This window comes from Sceloporus occidentalis, unplaced genomic scaffold (genome assembly GCF_023333645.1).
Source record: "Sceloporus occidentalis isolate IW3139 unplaced genomic scaffold, rSceOcc1.0.p SCAF_58, whole genome shotgun sequence".
In the NCBI taxonomy this organism is placed as follows: Eukaryota; Metazoa; Chordata; class Lepidosauria; order Squamata; family Phrynosomatidae; genus Sceloporus; species Sceloporus occidentalis.
In genome coordinates this window covers 3714370-3737328 of record NW_028317038.1, presented here as the reverse complement: position 1 = coordinate 3737328, position 22959 = coordinate 3714370, and the positions used below count along the sequence as shown (strand labels likewise).

The 22959-nt window shown below is 44.7% G+C and overlaps 1 protein-coding gene across 1 annotated transcript in view; it reads left to right on the top strand.

The window, feature by feature from the left end:
* Nucleotides 1–22959, top strand: part of LOC149287625 (astrotactin-2-like) — a 782689-nt gene that overhangs the window by 398415 nt on the left and 361315 nt on the right. Inside the window, exon 17 of the mRNA XM_089492656.1 lies at nucleotides 11276–11455. Within this exon, the coding sequence (XP_089348782.1) occupies nucleotides 11276–11455 (180 nt within the window). The remainder of the gene's footprint in view (nucleotides 1–11275; nucleotides 11456–22959) is intronic.

Sequence of the window (22959 nt, the reverse complement as noted above, 5' to 3'; positions counted from 1 at the left end):
CTACCGGAGGAAAAATGTAGTCCAAACGGAAACTCCATCTTCCGGAAGGCCCCTTCGCCTGAGACCACCTTGCCCTGCTGAGGTCGTCCGCAATCAAATTGTTGCAGCCTCTGATATGGGTTGCTGAGATATCTTTTAGATGTTGTTGGGGCCACATAATTAGCACCGCGCATAGAATCTGTAGATTTCTTAGCCGTGTTCCTCCTTGCTTGTTTATGTAGGAGACCGTAGTCACGCTGTCTGACTGAATTCTTACAGATTGACCCTCAATATGGGGCCTGAAAGCCATGAAGACCAGAAGGACCGCCTTCAATTCTCGGTAATTGGAAGACTGACGAGAATCTTCTGGAGACCAAAATCCTTGTGTGAAGAGGCAACCTAAATGTGCCCCCCAGCCAATTCTTGAGGTATCCTTTGTCAAAGCTATCCAATTTTGGGGTTGGAATGAGAGACCCTTGGAGAGATGGGCTGACTTCTTCCACCAGTTCAGATGAGATAGGACCTGACCTGAGATCATGAAGTTTGAGTCCAGGTCTTCTTCCTGTCTTGGCCAATTTGAAAGAATCTGCCATTGTAAGGGACGTAGCTGAGATTTCACCGCAGGGATGGATGCCGTGAGAAGACCCAGGATGCTCATAGCCCTTCTGAAAGAGCAGGTAGGATTCCTTTGAAGAGAAGCAATCTCTTGTCTTATCTTCCTGATCTTTGAGTTTGGAAGAAAGATGCACCGGGAAACTGAGTCCACTACTAACCCCAGGAATTGGATCCTGGTGGAAGGCAGGAGATTGGATTTCTTCTTGTTGATGATCCAGCCGTGTCTTTCTAGAAACGGAATCATGGTGGCTAGGTCTGCCCGCAGTCTCTTTGTAGATCCGGCCTTGATGAGCCAATCGTCCGAATACGGTAGCATAGCGATACCCTTACTCTTAGACTCACTGTCAATGGAGACAGGATCTTGGTGAAAACCCTTGGAGCTGATGACAGACCGAAAGGCAGGGCCTTGAACTTAAAATGATGAATCCTCTTGTTTACCCGAACAGCGAATCTGAGGAACTTCCTGGATGCTTCGGCTATAGGAACATGAAGGTAGGAGCCCTTTAAGTCTAGCATCACCATAAAATCACCTTTCTGTAGAATCTGCGTGACAGAAGCAAGGTTTTCCATCCGGAAATGCTGATAGCGGATACAGCTGTTGACCCTCTTAAGATCCAAAACCGGACGGAAGGAGCTGTCCGGCTTTGGAACCAGAAAGAGACGAGAGTCAACTCCCTGGAACCGGGACCTTCTCTATAACTCCCTTTTGCAGCAAAGTGAGGCTTTCTGAATAAAGGGCTAAATTTTTGGTTGCCGAGGGATATGAGGAAATCAGGAACTGGCTCAGGGGAACTTGAAAGAACTTGATCCTGTACCCCTCCGTAATGCTTTTCCGGATCCAAATATTTTGAGTGGTCTGTTCCCAGGTGTGTCTGAACTGCTGTAGCCTTCCTCCTACTTTGTCAGAACTTCCTCTTCTCCTGTTTCTTAGGTCGGTCTTGGAATTTTCTGTCTCCGTAGAGACTGCAAAAATGTTGTCATCGGGAAGACAACTGGAAAGGCCTCTGATTCCATTTGACTCTTCTATCCTGAGGGAGAGCTCTTTTAGTGTCCGACATCTGACATCAGGTCTTTCAAGGGGGCTCCAAATTATTTCTTTCAGATGGTAACCTCTGAACTATCACTTGTAGTAGAAAGAGATGATTGAGAGATCTCACCGGAGGATAGGTCTGACTTAGATGATGACCTGGATCTTTTGCGTTAATGTGAAGATCTTTCCTTTACTTTCCCTTGGGATTGAGCAGCAGAAACTTGAAAAGCCTCAAATGTCTGGGCCAAATTTTCCTGGAACCAACCCAGGAAGGATTGCAAGTCTTTTTGCTTTTCTGTAGCAAGTTGTTCTGCCGAGCAGGAATTGCACAATTTCTCTGATAAAACTACCAATGCAGGCAGAGAATTCAACATCCTTGTCCTAACTGTAAAAAACCCTTTCCTTTGCCTGTTTTGTGGCCCGCCTCTGCACCTTTTCCAGTGCTATTATATTCTTTAGAATAGGTGTCCAAAATTGCACAGTGTATGTTAAGGTGTGGTCTTACCAGGGACGTACCTACAGTATTTGGCACCTGGGACGGATCCTGTATGTGGCACCCCCCCCAAACACTTTAAAATTGCATTGCTGCATCGTTATATACTGGCGCAGACATTGAAGGTGGTATAGCATTACTGTTATCATTATATACTGAGGCAGACATTGACGGTGGTACAGCATAACACCTACCACTATATACTGAGGCAGACATTGACGGTGGTACAGCATTACACCTATCACTATATACAGAGGCAGACATTGATGGGGGTACAGCATAACACCTATCACTATATACTGAGGCCGACATTGATGGGGGTACAGCATAACACCTAACACTATTTACTGAGGCAGACATTGACGGTGGTAATCCCTATCACTATACATTGAGTCAGACACTGATAATAGTGCAGCATAACTCCTATCACTATATACTAACCCAAACATTGATGTGGTGTAGGCCTACCACTTCATTGTCTTGCTTAGGAATGCACCGAAACGAAAATTCTGGACTGAAACCGAAAATCCAGCATTTACTTGTCCGAAACCAAATATGACCCCCCACCATAAAAAGAATCTCACACTTTTATTTAAAGTAAGTAACACAGCAAAATAGGACAAAATAATTCAATAACAATATATATATATATATATATATATATATATATATTACAGCACTCCTATCATGCCCAGGCATACCCAGATTCCAGCATGTACTAGCTGAGTTGGCATGATAGGAGTGTGATTGCTGTTAGCAATTATATATATATATTGTTATTATTATTGTTCACATGTGAACTCAGCACTGGAGGCATAGAATCAGACATACAAATCCCGTATTTGCAGGTACACAATAATAATGAATGGAAACATATCAAGAGATAAAACTACAGGCATAGATGATAGGTTGCACAACCCAAAGCCAGCTCTGGCATCCACACTGCCCACATAGAACCTGACCAGCACCCAGATTACACACATAGGATTTACCATCTTTGTCCCCAAACAGCCCAGCATGAGTCAACTTTGTCCCCAAACAGCCCGGCCTGTGCCATCTTTGTCCCATAAACACCCTGCCTGTGTCATCTTGGTCCCCAAGGCTCAAACATCCTGCTTGTGCCATCTTTGCCTTTCCACAAATCAATTATACATCTATCGTACACACAAACACTTTAACAGTCACTCACTAATTCACACTTGTCACGCGCGCCACCGCCACGGCTCGCTCTCCGGCTGCTCACGCCGGCTCGCCGGCAACCCCACCTCCGTCCCACACGCGAGTTGCCGACGGATTACGCGCGCCGCTGCGGCACTTACCTCGGCCGCACACTCTGGATCCCCCGACGTCGGCGTCTCCTCCTCCGGTCCTGCCGCGGTCACTCGGGAGGCTTGCAGTCCTGCTTCTTCGGGCGCGCGTACCCGCTCACGCTCCAGGCGCGTGGCCGCGCGCACACGCCGGGAATACGACGGAAGTGCGCCATCTAGTGGTGGGACCAGCAAACGCACCTGATATCAATTTAAGGCGTGACACGCTCTACGGCGCGGCTGATGACGTGAGTGTTTCCTTTTTCTGTATAAACCTCATTTGTTTGCCTTGTCTTTGCCCGTTCTAAGCATTATCTAGCGTTGGGTGTGCTATTTTCTTGTTCTACTTGATCTCTGCCTTGTTTACCGACCTCTTGCCTGTTTAAACGACCACGATTCTTCTCTGCCTGCCTACGAACCCGGACCTGTTTACCGTTTTTGCACCTGATCTACCTGCCCTGACCTCGGATTGTTTTTTGACCTTGCTGCCTGCTGTTGCCCTCGACCTCGGACTGTGTTCTGGACTTTCTTTAGCTGTGCTTACCTGCATTGTTGGATCCCTCGTCTACCTGACCGTAACAACACTTTCATTTATTCTCACTCATTCACACAAGTTTACACATTCATTAATTCATTCTCACAAACTAATTAATTATCTCCCTCATTCAGACAATTCATCCACACATTCATTCATTCTCTCCCCCCTCCCTCCTCAATATCTTCCCCCCCTCCCTCCTCACTATCTACCCCCCTCCCTCCTCACTATCTACCTCCCCCCTCTCCCCCTTTGTAGTTAAAGGTTTTGGACTTACCATCCAGAAGTCCTGCGGTGGGAGCACAACGCCTCTGTCTTCCTGCTCTGCCGCTGCTTCCTGCTCTGCCGCTGCTCTGCTTCACTGCTGAGCGCCGAAATATGACATCATACATTAGCCATGCATTAACCTCCCTAATCTCCCGCTGCCTTTGAACTATTGTGTGTGGCACAGGTAATATTTCTGAGAATACTACCTTGGAGGTCCTTTTCTTCAGTTTACCTCCTAATTCCCTGAAATCATTCTTTAGGACCTTCCATTTCACACTGACTTTGTCACTGGTAACAATATGGACCATGACAGCCAGGTCTTCCCCAGCCCCTCCCAATAATCCATCCACTCTGTCAGCAACATGTCTGGTTGATCTGATCAGAACGGCAGATTATCCTATCTACTCTCTTAATTATAGAGTCCCCTACCGCCACAATCTGTCTAGCCTTTCTTACACTCTCAACCCCACCCGTGAAGCAAGATGTGGACTGAGTCAGACCATCAATCTTGCTAACTCTCATAACCACACACAGAATCAACAAATATAGGAGAGAAAAAAATAACAAGAAATCTAAAAAATAAACCGTTAAACAAAAAACACCTGGCAACAATACAGTTAAATGTACAAAACAGTACCTTGTCTAATCTCCTTTTCAGCTCCTACTTAAAATAGTCTCTTTTGAAGTAGGTTATCTCTATGCAGAAACAACTCAAGTGAGCAAGCTCTATGACAGGGGCGTCCAACGTGCGGCCCACGGGCCAAAATGCATCCCGCCGGACTTCGAGGTACGGCCCGCATGAGTGAGCAGGACTGGACTGGCCGGTCTTGCTCACATTTTACCAATGGACATGATAAAAGTATAATTTCTGCTAGCTTTTGTTACTGTGGCTGCTTGTGCATGATAGGAGTGTCATTGCTATATTAAATATATATGATTACTAACAGCAATCACACTCCTATCATGCACAGGCAGCCAGGATCCTGGGCATCATAGAAGTGTGATTGCTGTTAGCACAGTCTGTTTGAACTTCTGTTGACCTCCCCAGGGGAACAGGAATGGAGCGGAGTCACGTGAGGTGACACGCATTCAAATGACTCCGCTGGGTTTCTGCGTCACCTTGACGGAGCAAGAGACGCTGCTGAGCAACACAGAGGGAAACAGCAGGTCCCCTGTGGATGATTATTTTCGGTGGGGTTTTTTTCCGGCATTTTGCCAAATTAACCCTGTATTAATATGCATTATAAAGCTAAAAGGCCATATTTTCTCTCAATGAAAAATTAGTGTGGCCCATGCACACATACATTTCTGGTGAAGTGGCCCACTGCAGAAAAAACTTGGACACCCCTGCTCTATGAGTTAGTTGTGGCTTTATATACTTACTCACACAGGTGAAAATAGGTAACCCCTCCCCTCAATTAACTGAGCTGCAGCACACAGGAAAAAAACAAAAAATACAATAGAGGTTTGTAACCCTTTCTAGTTCTGCAGATTACTGATTAATTATAAATGCAACCAAATAAAACTTTTTCACCACTTTGTACTCCTGTTTTCTTTTTAACTCCTACTTAAAATAGCCTACTTTAAAAGGGACTATCTCTATGCATAAGCAACTCAAGTATTCGTGGGGTTATTATTTTTGCAATGTGGACATGCAGGCTATCATTGGACTGACATGCTACAGAAGCTCATAACCAATCCTGGGTGAAAGTACTCTGATATTAAACTTGCAGGCTGATGAGCTGCTTCTATCTACCATCCAAAATTATGAGCAAGATTTTGTCCCCTTCAAAATATCTCTAGTGACCTTCTGACCTCACACAAGCACCATATAGAAACCGTATACTCAACCTCCTGCACTTACCCAAGTGAATGGTTATGACATTTATGTAAAATAGTTGTGCAAAGCCTTGTCATGACCATCCATTTGTGCAAATACATGAGTGGAATGACGACGGAAAGGATTTGGTTTATATGGTTCTTATAGGTTCTGTAGAAGGCAGGAATGGAAATTCAGAAGGATTTATTTTATTTTTTGTTATTGTGGTTTTTTGTTGCTGCTTAACCCCTTAACAACAAATGACGCGCCTGGAAAAAAAAATAAAAAAACAGACCCATTTTTGAGAATTACAAATAAATAAAAGTGAAAATAAAAACATGTAAAGTTTATCCTAGAAGACAGTAGCTCTTAAGAATTCCTGGCTAAAACATAAAATTTTCTTACTTTCTCACTATCCATGTAGAGGTCGCCAAAGAAGATCCCCTAAATTTGTGTGATGAGTTCTGACCAACACTCCCAAACCTGTCTCACTGAGTGGACTGGTTAGCTGACTAGAATTAGCTTTTTGGAGAAGTCATTATTTACACAACCTAGGTAGAAATGTCTATTTGTGGGTTATAAATTGATTTAGACTGTATTTTTCTATTGTGACTTAGTTGAAGATCATACCAAATCTATATGTTTGACTGATATATAGAGAAATCCATGAAATTCCAAGGGGTTCACTTACTTTTTCCTGCAACCATGTTTCATTAATTGGAATCACTAATGTATGTGTATGTATATATGTATATATATATATATATATATATATATATATATATATATATATATATATATATATATATATGGTAGAAGCATTATTAAACACTCATCTACAGACACCAGACAAGCCAGAAGGCTTGTTGTTCCCTCAGAAATCTCATGATGCTGCTACAACCACAAGGGATTCTGGGTAGGTGCATGCAAATAAGATCAACAATTATCACCTTTTGCCTCTATATCCACTTTATACCTGGATCCCTTGAAAGTAATTGCCCGCTGTACAGGACAGCCTATAGACAAAACCCGGGAAGAGGTGCAATAGCCAGATCACCATTCATGGACAGCTGTTTTGTCCTTAATGGGACTCGTCAGCATGAGGTTGTGATACTGGCTTAATACTTGACTACATAAGTTATGGTGGGTAAAGGTGATGGAAAACCCTTCTTATTTGCATGTGCCTACCCAGAATCCCCTGTGGTTGTGACAGCACCATGAGATTTCTGAGGGAACAACAAGCCTTCTGCCTTGTCTGGTGTCTGTAGATGAGTGTTTAATAATGCTTCTACTACCCCCTAAGCTTTAGTGGAAGGGTTTTCCATCACCTTTACCCACCATAACTTTTGTAAACCGTATTGGCTCGGATATAGGCCGCACCCGAATATAGGCCGCACCCTAAAAGTTAGGTGCTTTTTTAATGAAAAAAGTTTCTGCCCACCCTGAGATATGCTGCCACTCTATCCCCCCCGATATATGCTGCCACTCTACCCCCCCGAGATATGCTGCCACTCTACCCCCCCGAGATATGCTGCCACTCTGTCCCCTAGATGCCCCCCCACAAGACCGGTGCAGACTCCACGGGGTCTTGCGGGGCCGGCGGAGGACATCTACACATAACACGTATTCAACTGTGGGAAGTACCGGCAAGGAAGATTATTCGCGCAGACGTTCACCGGCAGCGGCGATGCGAGCAGGAACAACCTCCGCTGCCGGCACGTCTGCAAGATGTGCTTTAAAAATCTCCCTTGCCAGGACTCCCCCCGTGGGAATTCCCGGCAATGGAGATTGTTAAAGCACATCGTGCAGACGTGCCGGCAGCGGAGGTTGTTTATGCTCGCATCGCCGCTGCCGGTGAACATCTGCGCGATGCGCTTAGACAATCTACTGTGCCGGCACTCCCCCCCGTGGGAAGTGCTGGCAGGGGAGGCTGTCTGAGCACATCCGAGAGTAGGATATAGGTCCCCTGCACCGCTGCGGGGGATCTGTATCCTAACCCCGCTGCCTACCCGGCGCCCGGGTAGGGCTCCAATTGGGAGCTAGGTGTTTCTTTTTATGATTTTGTTTTGGGGTGTTGCATCTAAACAGTTAAAATAAAGCACTCTTTTGCTACAAGCTGGTGTTCCTGACTCTGATTGCCCTAGAGGACTGTGCTTAGGATCCCTAAATATGACATTTATGGCCCTAATGCTACAGGGTTTGTCATAATATACATACACATACATTAGAGATTCTGATTGATGAATCATTGTGTCAGGATCTCAGGTAGGAACCCAATTGCAGCTCTCAAAGAGATCAGGCAGAAACACAGTATTGAAGGGATCAGGCAGAAATTCTGGTCAGGCAGGTCCAACAGTCAGTATACCAGGCAGCACAGGTTCAGAATCGGTAGTATCAGGCCAAGGGTCACATAACGATAAACAATTTGAATCTCTGTAGGAGCGCAGCTAATTCCAGCTTTACCACAGAACAACTGAGCAATGACAGCTCAGCTGTTAAGGATTTGTAAAGGGTGGAACTCCACCCTCTGTCTGCTGTAATCAGTCTCCGCAGGTGTCCATGGTTCGTTCTGCAAACATGAACACCCGTGGAGACCAAGAGCAACCGTGTCTGTCTCCCTGGCAACCACAGATGCCAGGGAGGCGGTATGCTGAGTGTGGGGGCCGGCCTTCTTCCTGGTTCGTCTCCCTGGCATCCGTGGTTGCCAGGGTGACATTACGTTGTTTGCGGGGATTGATTCCCTCCCTGGTTTGTCTCTCTGGCATCCCTGATCGCCATGGAGACGAAGTACAGGGGTCCCTTGGCTGAGATGGGACGCTAGTAACATAGTAACATAGTTCATAAGGTTGAAAAAAGACCAAAGTCCATCAAGTTCAACCTATATACATATTGTGTCCCTACTGTGTTGATCCAGAGGAAGGCAAAAAACCCTTATGAAGCAGATGCCAATTGCCCCATACCAGGGGGAAAATTCCTTCCCGACTCCAAATATGGCAATCAGAATAAATCCCTGGATCAACGTTCTGTCCCTATTAATCTAATATCCATAACTTGTAATATTATTGCTTTCAAGAAACACGTCCAGGCTCCTTTTGAACTCTTTTATTGAGTTTACCATCACCACTTCCTCTGGCAGAGAGTTCCATAATCTCACCGCTCTTACTGTAAAGAACCCCCGTCTGTGCTGGTGTAGAAACCTTCTTTCCTCCAGCCGTAGAGGATGTCCCCTTGTTATAGATACAGTCCTGGGTATAAATAGGTCCTGGGAGTGATCTCTGTACTGTCCCCTTATATATTTATACATAGTTATTAAGTCCCCCCTAAGCCGTCTTTTTTCCAAACTAAATAACCCCAATTCTGATAATCTTTCTGGGTACTGTAGTCCTCCCATTCCCCTTATTACTCTGGTTGCCCGTCTTTGAACCCTCTCCAGCTCCACTATATCTTTCTTGTACACTGGTGCCCAGTACTGTACACAGTATTCCATGTGTGGTCTGACTAGTGACTTGTACAGGGGTAGAATTATTTCCTTGTCGTGGGCATCTATGCCCCTTTTGATGCACCCCATGATTTTATTTGCCTTAGCAGCAGCTGCCTGACACTGGTCGCTACAGGTAAATTTACTGTTAACTAAAACTCCTAAGTCCTTTTCCATGTCAGTCGTCCCCAGTGTTTTCCCATTTAATACATATTCCCAGCCTGGATTTTTCTTCCCCATGTGCATAACCTTACATTTATCTGTGTTGAACCTCATCTGCCACATCCCAGCCCAAGCCTCCAACCTATGCAGATCCATTTGTAATCGTGCGCTGTCCTCTATTGTGTTAACCACGTTACAGAGCTTAGTATCGTCTGCAAAGATTGATACTTTACTATGCAATCCCTCTACAAGGTCATTAATAAATATATTAAAAAGAATAGGACCTAAAACTGACCCCTGTGGTACCCCACTAGCAACAGTCACCCACTCAGAGTATGTACCATTAATAACCACCCTCTGTTTCCTATCACTGAGCCAGTTACTTACCCACATACACACATTCTCCCCCAGCCCAAGCATTCTCATTTTATGTACGAGCCTTTTATGTGGCACCGTATCAAATGCTTTGGAAAAATCAAGATATACGACATCCAGCGATTCACCCCGATCCAGTCTTGAGCTCACCTCCTCATAAAAGCTGATCAGGTTAGTTTGACAGGACCGATCCCTTGTAAACCCATGCTGATATGGAGTCATACACTTATTTTCATTGAGATACTCCAAAATAGCATCTCTTAGGAAACCCTCAAACAGTTTACACACAACAGAAGTTAAACTAACAGGCCTATAATTCCCCGGGTCACTTTTTGTCCCCTTTTTGAATATTGGCACAACATTTGCTATGCGCCAGTCCTGGGGAACAGACCCTGTCACTATAGAGTCCTTGAATATTAGAAATAGGGGTCTGTCTATTACATTACTTAACTCCCTTAGAACGCGGGGGTGAATGCCATCTGGACCTGGTGATTTGTCTATTTTGATTTTTTTTAGGCGGCACTGCACTTCTTCCTGCGTTAGACAGGCGACATGTACTGGGGCATTTATCTCATCCTGCTGTATATTACCTGGCATTTCATTTTCCTCTGTGAATACAGCAGAGAAGAATATATTTAATAGATTAGCTTTTTCCTGATCCCCGTCTATAACTTCTCCCTCATTACTTTTTAAGGGGCCAACGCTTTCATTGTTAACCTTTTTACTATTTATATAGTTAAAGAACATTTTGGGGTTTGTTTTACTCTCTTTGGCAATGAGTCTTTCTGTCTCCAATTTTGCTGCTTTTATCTGATTTTTACATATTTTATTTTTTTCCCGATAGCTTTTTAGTGCTTCCTCACTGCCTTCCTGTTTTAGTAGCTTAAATGCCTTTTTTTTGCCATTTATTGCCCCCTTTACATTTTTATTTATCCACATTGGTTTTCTCTTGTTCCTGACTCTTTTATTCCCATACGGTATGTACCTTTCACAGTGAGAATTTAAGATATGGGAGATGGGACACTGAGTGTTTTGGGGCCGGGCCTCCTGCCGACTCGTTTCCCCGGCGTCCCTGGTTGCTAGGGATGTAGGGTGTATGGAGGTCGGCCCGCCCAGCAGGCAGACGACGGCGGAGTCACGTGACACACTGTATGTGAAATAATGCTTTTACATGATTTTTAACATTCTAAATTAAAGAACATTCTTTATGTGCAGGACTTGCTAATGTGCTAAAGATCCTAAATTCTCAGAGTAGCCGAGAAGAATTACAAAGTGTCATGCGGTTATTTGGCTCTCACTACATCTCAGAAGCACTGTATGGCTCAGAACTTACATGTACAATCCGATTTCCCAGCAAGAAAGTGCAACAGCAACTGTGGCTCCAGTACCAAAAAGGTGAGCATTTCTTGTTTAAGAATGCATGTCTATGTCTTTTTGACCTAGGGTTTCTCCTGAGGTTTGCAATCAAATACTTCCATGTTTTGATTTGACATCTTATTTGTGAAATAATATTTGTTCAAAAAGCTCTCAATGAGAGAGACAGGGGAAACAGAGGAGTAGGTACTCACTTGAAATGTTCGGAACCTGAAATGTTGGTGGGGGTATTCAACTGTTATGCTACATTTGCCACAAGCCAGTTTGTGAAATTGCCCTACTCATTCTGCACACTGGAGTCAAGCTATCAGACACTTTCAAATCAGTGGTCATGCCATCAGATGCTTTTATCCGCTCATATCTAGCAAATTACCTTTTATAACATTTCTGCATATATTACAAAATTCCACCGTTGGACCAACACATTTACACTGCACATATCTCACATACACACCCCTATATAATATCTTACAATATGGTGCATTTTTACTGTGGAAATGTAAAGATATAGCACCCCAAATAGAAGCGCAGTACTTAATAAATGTCATATTTCAACATTCTACATGGGGTTAAAAAAAATAACCCCCATTCTACATGAGGTTAACAAAAATTCCCCCAATACAGTTACACTGCACATATCTCAAACACATGCCCCTCTATTATTTATGAGAATATGGTGCATTTTTACTGTGGACATTTAAAGCTATAGCACCCCAAATATCAGCCCAGTAGACAGCAACTGCCATTTTTCAACATTCTACAGGGGGTTAAAAAAAATTCCCCATTGGACCAATACAGTTACACTGCAGATATCTCAAACACATGCCCTTCGATTTTTCTGAGAATATGGTGCATTTTTACTTTGGAAATTTAAAGCTATAGCGCCCCAAATATTAGCCCAATTCATAGCAAATGGGATTTTTCAAAAATCTACAGAGGGTTAGAAAAAAATCCTCCATTGGACCAATTCAGTTACAGTGCAAATATCTCAAACACACCATCCTCTATTATTTATGAGAATATGGTGCATTTTTACTGTGGAAATTTAAAGCTATAGCGTCCCAGATATCAGCCCAGTAGACAGCAACCGTCATTTTTCAACATTGTACATGGGGTTAAAAAAAATTTCCCTATTGGACCAATACAGTTACACTGTATATATCTCAAACACATAACCCTCTATTATTTCTGAGAATATGGTGCATTTTTACTGTGGAAATTTAAACCTATAGGGCCCCAAATATCAGCCCAGTAGACAGCAACTGAGATTTTTCAACATTCTACAGGGGTTGAAAAAAATTCTCCCATTGGACCAATACAGTTACACTGCAGATATCTCAAACAATGACGGTTGCTGTCTACTGGGCTGATATTTGGGGCGCTATAGCTTTAAATTTTCACAGTACAAATGCACCATATTCTCAGAAATAATAGAAGAGGGTGTGCTTGAGATATGTGCAGTGTAAATATATTGGTCCAATGGGGGAATTTTTTTTAACCCTCTGTAGAATGTTGAAAAATGCCAGTTGCTGTCTACTGGGCTGATATTTGGGGTGCTATAGATTTAAATTTCCACAGTAAAAATGCACCATATTCTCAGAAATAATAGAGGGGCATGTCTTTGAGAAATCTGCAGTGTAACTGTATTGGTCCAATGGGGGAATTTTTTTTAACCCCTGTAGATTTTTGAAAAATCCCATTTGCTATGTATTGGTCTAATATTTGAGGCGCTACAGCTTAAAATTTCCACAGTAAAAATGCACCATATTCTCAGAAATAATAGAGGGGCATGTGTTTGAGATATCTGCAGTGTAACTGTATTGGTCCAATGGGGGAATTTTTTTTAACACCTGTAGAATGTTGAAAAATGTCAGTTGCGGTCTACTGGGCTGATATTTGGGGCCATATAGCTTTAAATTTCCACAGTAAAAATGCACCATATTCTCAGAAATAATAGAGGGTTATGTGTTTGAGATATATACAGTGTAACTGTATTGGTCCAATGGGGGAATTTTTTTTAACCCCATGTAGAATGTTGAAAAATGGCAGTTGCTCCCTTACGAAAAATTACTGCAGTTTTTCTGAAGTAATACTGCAGTTTTTCTGAAGTAATACTGCAGTTTTTCTGAAGTAATACTGCAGTTTTTTGGACATGAAAAAACTGCAATATTGCACTTTTACGGCAGTATTACTGCACGTTTACTGCACTTTTACTGCATTTGTACTTCACTGTACTGCAGTTTTACTGCAGTTATTTTTGTACGGAAGTACAAATGCAATAAAGCTGCAGTACATTGAAGTACAACTGTAGGTTTGTAATATAAAAAAAAGTGCAGTAAATGTGCAGTAAAACTGCAGTACAGTGAAGTACAAATGCAGTAAAACTGCAGTAAATGTGCAGTAATACTGCCGTAAAAGTGCAGTATTGCAGTTTTTTCATGTCCAAAAAACTGCAGTATTACTTCAGAAAAACTGCAGTCATTTTTTCGTAAGGGCTACTGGGCTGATATTTGGGGCACTATATCTTCAAATTTCCACAGTAAAAATGCACCATATTCTCAGAAATAATAGAGGGGCATGTGTTTTAGATATGTGCAGTGTAACTGTATTGGTCCAATGGGGAATTTTTTTTTAATCCTCTGTAGAATGCTGAAAAATGCCAGTTGCTGTCTACTGGGCTGATATTTGGGGCGCTATAGCTTTAAATTTCCACAGTAAAAGTGCACCATATTCTCAGAAATAATAGAGGGGGTTATGTTTGAGATATGTGCAGTGTAACTGTTTTGGTTCAATGGGGGAATTTTTTTTAACCCCATGTAGAATGTTGAAATATGGCATTTATCAAGTACTGCACTGCTATTTGGGGTGCTATATCTTTAAATTTCCACAGTAAAAATGCACCATATTGTAAGATATTATATAGGGGTGTGTGTGTGAGATATGTGCAGTGTAAATGTGTTGGTCCAACGGTGGAATTTTGTAATATATGCAGAAATGTTATAAAAGGTAATTTGCTAGATATGAGCGGATATTTACCTTTAATTTGTTTTATAAACGTATCTAATTTTGCAGGGAGATATATTTGTGTGAGAACTCTGCAAAATCCACTAAAAATTGTAACATTATATGATTATTATCACATTTCCAGGTCTAATGCACCTTTTGCTAATCTAAAGAAAAAGCGTCTGATGGCATGACCACTGATTTGAAAGTGTCTGATAGCTTGACTCCAGTATTCTGCACTGTAAGTGCTATTATTGTTCAGTGGAAGCATCTAGGAGTAACCACAGCTCAGCCACAAAGCGGTAGACCATACTCACTCACAGAGCTGCTGAGTCCAGAAGCACGCATCATATAAAAATTCACTACAGAGTTCCAAACTGTTTCTAGAAGCAACATCAGCAGAAACATTATACATCAAGAGCTTTATGAAATGGGTTTCCATAGCCAAGCAGTTGCTCACAGGTGATGAAAGATCACTATGCCGAATGCCAAGCATTGAATATAGTTGTGTAAGGGATGCCTCTATGAGTCTTTGGAGCAGTGGGTTCTCAGAAAAATGGGAGAAATGGGTTTTCAGGAGTGAAGAATCACTGTTCACTATCTGGAAGTCTGATTGGTGAATCTGGGTTTGGCTGATGCAATGAGTATACTACCTATTGGAATGCTTAGTACCTACTGTAAAGTTTTTGGTGGAGGAGATATAAAAGTCTGGGGATATTTTCAGGGTTTTGGACTATGCCACTTAGTTCCAGTAAAGAGTAATGTTAATGCTACAGCAGACAAATGCATTTTGGACAATTACTTTCTTCCAACTTTGTGGCACAAGTTTAGGGATGGCCCTTTCCTGTTTCAGTGTGATTGTGCCACTTTGCATAAAGCAAGGTCAATAAAGACATGGTTTTATGAGTTTGGTGTAGAGGAACTCGAGTGGCCTACTGGGAGCCTTGACCTTAATCCCATTGAATGCATTTTGGATAAATTGGAACGCAGAGTCAGGCCTCCTTGTCCAATATCAATGACAACAGATACACTCTAAAATATCATGGAAAGCCTTCCCAGTAGAGTGGAGGCTGTTATAGAGGGGTGATTCCATATTAATGCCTTTGATTTTGGAATGGGATATCCAATAAGCTCATATAGGTGTGAGGGTCAGGTGTCCACATACCTTTTGCCATATAATGTATCTTCCCTTTCTGCCCTAACTAAGATAAGGGTAGGTATCACTTTCCTTATGCTTGCACGCCCTCTTTAACTGGGGGTTCAGCCACTGACTTTTCTGTTTGACTTCTCCTACAGTGGGAGGACCAACATCTGACCATACATGTGATCATTTACTCTGGGATGTTACAGGGTCACCGTACCCAAGGCTGGGTACCCCTGTTTGAGGGCTGAGGAATCACCAGTCAGTCCCTCATACGGATAGCTCCTGCTATCCACGGATCAGTCAGACCACCATTCGTAGTAAAACAAGAGCTCTTTTTTATTAGAAACACACAGAATTTATATATAATCTCAATTCAATGAGCACTGAACCCAACCCCCAATCCCGTCAGCCACATCCCATCACAAATCCCATCAGTATACAGGCAATGTATCAGGTGAGGGGATTAAGGGATACAATGGTTTTCCCCCACCTGTGTTATGCCCCCTGTAGTGCGGGTGCCGTCTAGGCAAACAGGGCTGTGCTGTCTGATTAAGAGCCCTGTGACGGAACCCTCCATCACTGGGACCACTGCAGAGGCCTGATTGCCAGCCTCCTCCCTATTGACTATGGGCCCTGGGTTTGTAAAGACTTCTGTGGCTACCCCCAGCAGTATATCATGTCATCACTTGCTGAGGAGATTATCTCCAGCAGACAGCCAGGATCTGCAAGCAGGGAGTGACCGCCATTGTTTTAATTTAATATCATACCCCTTCACCCCATGGTGCATTATTACGTTGTCCCCTTCCCCCCAGTTCCACTACTACAGACATTTACCCCGGCCATCCCTGGAACTGGTTTTGGCTAGCAATAGATAGTGGAGGTTGGGATCCTATTGTATTGTTAATCCCGTTACTGCCCTGTTGTCTCTGGGAGGCAGATTAAGGGGGCGGTTTGTATCCCAATATCTTGTTTTATGTAAATGTGTGTTTTGCTGGATATATCCAGCCCTGTGTGTGAGAAATAAATCAGTCTTCGTTTGGTTTTACCCTACACTGAGTCTCAGCTAGTGACTGGGGAACCGGGGAAAGTGTGTTGTCCCAGGCTAAGGGAGTCGGTCGGGCTAGCCAGCTCCATGACAAGCCCCAGCCAGGTTACCTGATTGTTCTTTTGAAGGCTGGAGCTGCAGCCACATTCAGTCTCTGGGCCAGTTATACAATAAAACACAATATAAAATATTGCCAGGTCACAGTATCAAGAACTGGACACAAAAGTGCTCCTTGACCCGGCTAAACTTCCTATGAACATATGAGCCAGCTAGCCTGGCCCTGTCACATGGGACTCTTATGGACCATCAATAGGCCCTTGGTTACCACATGTCAAGCTTGCCACATGCAGTCTAACTAAATATTCAATATAGGGTGTGGTTATTAAAATTAACAAGTTAACAAGTGACACATACGGGGGGTGTGGCCGACCAGCGAACAAGATGGACGCATAAGTCCTGAGCTCCCGCGCATCACGCTCGTTAATAGGCTTCGGTTTTTCGCTAAACCCCCCGAGATGGGCAAACACTCTAAGCTAAATACCCCGAAGCCATCGGGGTCCAAGGACAGGACCACTCTTACCTCCGTGCGCTCCTTCTTCACCGCGCCGTCCGACCAGGACTCCCGCGATTCCTCGCAACGGCCGCCATCTTCTCCCGCGAGTCCGGCAAGTGAACCAGCCGACGAGGATTGTGCTTCCTCGCAGACACCTCACACTCACCGGGCAGATCGCCTATGGCACGACAAGCTCGACTCTCTACCCTCTAAGGATGATATCGCGGCGATTGTCGACAGGGCTACGCAAGGCATCCACGTGAGTCTTTCTGCTATACAAGCAGACATACGACATATTGGCGACCGCGTGGCCTCTCTGGAAGACGCGCAGCCAAAGATTTGTAAAACCGTTGACGCTCTGACTTCCCAGCTACGGGGCCAGGCAGATGCTCTAGTGCAACTCACCAGGAAATTGGAAGACCTCGATAACCGAGGCCGGCGAAATAACCTGAGGGTCCGTGGTATACCGGAATCGGTTACTCATGAGGAGATTTCCCCGACGCTACAAATTATCTTTAATAAGATTCTCAACAGGCCGACTGACACACTCATCCATCTTGACAGGGCTCATAGGGCTCTCCGTCAGAAACCTACGGGATCCGCACCCCCAAGGGATGTTGTTCATGCGCCATTACAGGAGTAATGCAACTTGCTTATGGGACTCGCACCCTATCACCATTTTTCAGGATCATTTTCTGCATCGGAGACTCTGCTGGACCCTTCACAAGATTGGTCTCCCAGACCGCAAAGGCGTAAGAAGCACAAGCATCAAGACACCCCTTGATTACGGTACTCTACTACCTTTTTGCTCCTCAGGATCCTCGTCGGTGTTTCGGCTGTGGTCTGACTGTTCTTGGGACCCACGGACGCTATGCAGTGCGGTCTCATCCTACTGTTGACTCGTCGTCTAACCAGGGTATTTTTTCTTTTCCTTTGCTCGTCGGCTTTTGTTTTTTTGCCGTTTCACCGCCTTATTACACTTTCACTTACCTGTACACGGGTGTTTCACTCCCATCGCCGCATGGTAGCTGTTTCTACCTCGTTTACCGCCCGTTATTGCGGTCCCCAGTGGGGTATACTCGCACACATAGATTTGTGTTTTTTTGGCATGTTCTGTTCATATTACGGGGGGCTTGTCTTCCTAGGGCTAGATGGAGCGGGATACTTCTCCTCTATCTCCCTTTACCACCCTTTCCCGTACTCGCCTTTGGCGGTGTCTCCTAACGGGCAGTTCTGCCCACCCCCCGAGAGTCTACTGGCTTGACCCGTTCGTTGGGTTCAGGCACAGGATTTCGACCTTTCCCAAGGTCGTCTGGCTCAATACTCGATGCTACGGCATCTAATATCGTTGCATACATTTACTGTTATGTTTTGTTTTTGTGGTTGGTTTTTCTTGTTTTCTTTTATTATTTCTTACTTTTCTTTTTGGCTCCAGGGATGACACTGTGCCAGCGGGGTTCCTCCAGACGTTCGCCTTATGGTACCTGACATACTCAAATTTACCTCTCTCAATGTTAGAGGTTTGAATAAACCCCAACAGAGATCGAAAGTCTTATACACTTTACAACTCCAAAAAACTCATGTTGCTCTCCTTCAGGAGACTCACTTCAACGCTAACAGGGAGTTTCGTCTGACCAATAGATATTACCAACACGCTTTTTTGGCAAGTGCCCCTGACTCGAAAACTAAAGGGGTTGCTATTCTTATCCATAAATCCATTCCGTTCCAACTCCTGGATGTCTGGAGGGATCCTGAGGGTAGGGCTATATTCCTGAAATGTTACATTGGTACCCAAAAGGTCACGATCGGTAATGTTTACGCACCTAATCGTAATCAGTCTTCTTTCCTTTGTGGCATGTTGAATCGGTTTGGTTCATTTCAGGATGGTCTGAATGTCTTTGGGGGGGACTTAAATATGATTTTAGATCCGCATAGGGACTCCTCCGCACGCACCTCATCCATTCCCTACTCCAACATTACGAAAGTTAAACGGGCCCTGCACCTCCACCAGTTGATTGATACGTGGCGGTCACAGCATCCGACAGCTAGGGACTATACCTATTATTCGCACATTCATGACCGTTACACAAGGATTGACAGCCTTTTTCTCTCCCACCACCACCTTCTACATCTACACGATTCTGACATCGGCTTACAAACCCTCAGTGATCACGCCCCGACACACTTCACACTTCGCCTCCGGGTTTGTTCACCCAAACATTGGTGTTGGAGATTGAATGATAATTTAATAGATAATCCCCACCATGTTGCGGATCTTACAACGCATCTCCGCAATTATTTCCAGGATAATGTTACAGATGAGCTTCCCTTCCCCGTGGTGTGGGAGGCCCACAAACCGGTTATACGTGGTCACCTGATTAAACTTGGTGCCACTCTCAAGAGGTTAAAATTGGCCTCTATCCTCGACATCACACGTAAGATTCACCGATTGGAACACTCGCACAAACTCACATTGGCCCCTGAGATTCTGACCCAATTGCGTGCTCTGCGGGAACAACTGGCCTCCCTTCTAGATAGCACTACAAAACGCCATTTTCTTTTGACTAGAAAATTGTTCTATGAATGGGGGAACAAATCAGGTAAATTGCTGGCCAGAGCTTTGCGTGCCCAAAGAGCCTCCTCTTATATCCCCAAAATTAGATCCCCAGACGGATCTCTTCACTATGAATCCCATGACATTGCCAAATGTTTTCACTCCTATTACACGGCCCTTTACGATTTAACACCCCCGGCCGCCGGTTCCCCTGACCACTTACGTCGCATTGAGGATTATTTAAGGGAATTTTTACCCCAGCGTTTGGACGGGGACGCGTTAGCTTTTTTAAACGCTCCTGTTACTGGGGATGAGATTCAGGCAGCGTTAAAATCCACCCCCCGTGGCAAATGCCCTGGCCCAGATGGCTTTACCACTGGGTACTACCGAAAGTTTTTTCCCGTTCTGGGCCCGCATTTAGTCACTCTCTTCAATACTTTGGCCGCTGGAGCGCAGCTTGACCCCCAGTCCAATGTCGCCCACATTTCGGTCATCCTCAAACCGGACAAGGATCCGGAATTGTGTGCTAATTACCGCCCCATATCCTTGATTAATACGGACATAAAACTTTTAGCTAAGGTGATGGCTCTTCGTTTGCAACGCTACATCCCCTCCCTTATTCATAGGGATCAGGTCGGTTTTGTGCCGGGCAGGGAGGCCAGAGACAATTCGATCCGCACACTTAATCTCATTGCGTATGCACGCGCCCACAACGTACCTTACGCCTTGGTCTCTATGGACGCCAAAAAGGCGTTTGATAGGGTTTCCTGGGTGTTCCTGTTTAGGGTATTGCGGAAGTTGGGCATCCAGGGCCCTTTCCTCAACCTACTCACCGCCTTGTATGGCATCCTTTCGGAGCACTTTACCCTGCAGAATGGCATGCGACAGGGGTGTCCTCTCTCCCCATTATTGTTTATTTTGGCGATGGAGCCCCTGGCTCAGGCGCTACGGGATAATGATTTGATCACTGGATTAACCATTGCTTCCACCACCCACAAAATTGCCATCTATGCTGATGACATGCTGTGTATGATCACCAATCCCTCTGTTTCTTTGCCCCACATCATTTCGGAATTAAAACGTTTTAATACTCTTTCTAATTACCAAATTAATTTACAGAAATCGGAAATTCTTGGCGTCAACATTCCTGACGATTTGCGTTCGCACCTGTCCCGTTCTTTTCCTTTTAAATGGAAGGACGTGGCCTTTAAATACTTGGGTTTATGGATCCCGTCCGATCTTTCCCAGGTTATTCCACTAAATTTTTCCACATTATTGGCTACCGTAACCCAAGACTTACGCAGGTGGTCCGTACCCCATATTTCCTGGTTTGGCCGTATAGCGGTAATCAAAATGAACATCCTTCCAAGATTTCTGTATCTCTTTCAATGTTTGCCAGTATTTTTACCCAGGAGCTTTTTCCGTGCCTGCCATAGGGTTTTTATGCGCTTTGTATGGGGGGAGAGGATTCCTCGTCTGTCCTTTAATCACCTGTCTCGGTCCAAAATGCACGGAGGTATGGCCCTCCCGAACCTAGAGTGGTATTGGTTGGCATCCCACTTACGTAGAGGGGTGGAATGGTCGATAGCGGTCCCCAAGCTCTGGACCCGACTGGAAAACTCTTTTTTTGTCGCCGATATCTCGGCGGCCCCTTGGTTGTCACATGGCTCCGGGGGTTGCACGCTCCCTTATCACCCCACTATTTCGGCCACCTTGAAGGCCTTTCGTAGAGTAGCGAAGGGGACTGCCCTCACCTCCGTCCCGAGCCCGCTTCTCCCACTGACACACAACCCTGATTTGCCTATACATATCCCTCAGGACGTGCTTCGGTTAATTAACTTCCACACGGACAGGGACCTTTGCGGCTTTGCCACGTCTTGCAGTCGGGCACGTTCCGCTCCCTTGCAGACCTCTTACACCCTCGCGCACCGTCCTTCCAGTTGTCCTTAGCATACCATGGGCTCAAGCACTATATTTCTTCTTTATTGCCTGACACCCGGCTCACTAGGCCCTTATCGGGCTTTGAGCAACTTTGCCTGTTGGGTTCTGAACCCGCTCATTTGTTATCTCGGCTATACGCTCTGTTGCAGGAGGCCTATGGGCACTCTAAGCCCTTTTATTTAAGTCTGTGGGAACGGGACTTACAAATCTCCTTGTCTGATGCTGATTGGGACAAAATACTGCAGCTCACTCACAAAGGTGCCATTGCCAGTCTGGTCCAGGAGTGTAACTACAAGCTCCTGTCCCGCTGGTACAAAGTTCCGGCTGAATTGCATCGTTTTATCCCCCAGGTTTCCCCTCTTTGCTGGAGATGCGGGGTCGAGGACGGCACCTATAGACACATATGGTGGGACTGCGCTGATATCCGTCCCTTTTGGCAGGCTGTAGTGAAGGTCATTCAGGATATTATAGATCCCGACTGCGTGGCCTCTCCCCAGGGTCTCCTCTTACACCACACGCACTCCTCCTTCACCTCCTATAAAAAATCATTGGCCATACACCTGCTCCAGGCGGCGAAGGCCGTTATCCCCCGATTCTGGAAAACTCGCGGCCCCCCCCCACTATCTGCTTGGGTAGCGAGGGTTAACTTTCTCTCTCACATGGAGGACCTGGTGGCCTCTGCTCAGGGCCGTGAATATGCCAATGGGCTTAAATGGCTCCCATGGTCGACTTTCGTCTCCTCTCCTCGTATATTGGACCTCTATTTTCCGCACTAGCTGCGACCGCCTCACGATGTGGCTGGTGGATCGATGCTACGCTCGGGATTCTCCTAGTCTTCTGCTTTCGGGCCCTTGGGTCTGCGCGAATCTACATTTTGTTTCCAGATGTGTTGTTTCCTTGGAGCATGGTTATGTTCTTTTGTTTGGTTTTTTTTTTTTTTTTTTTTCACTCACTGTTTATTTTGGATTAACGACATTGTAACATGTGTATTGCTATAATGATACTTTAATGCTCACTGCATTGCTGTTGGGTCATATTGTTGTTACAGATAATGGTGGCTCGGTTTCTTTACCTCTGCCTATTGCAGTTTTCGATGTATTCTCTGGCGCTATGTGACCCATACTTATATGCTCCTGTGAAACTGTGTACTCATGTTACTTTTGACTTGCTTTGTACCGATATACTTGATATGTCCACTGTCATTTTATTATCTGCTTTGTCAATAAACGGTGTTGATACTAACAAGTGACACATACACCTAAATGATAGTAAAATACTTATGTGA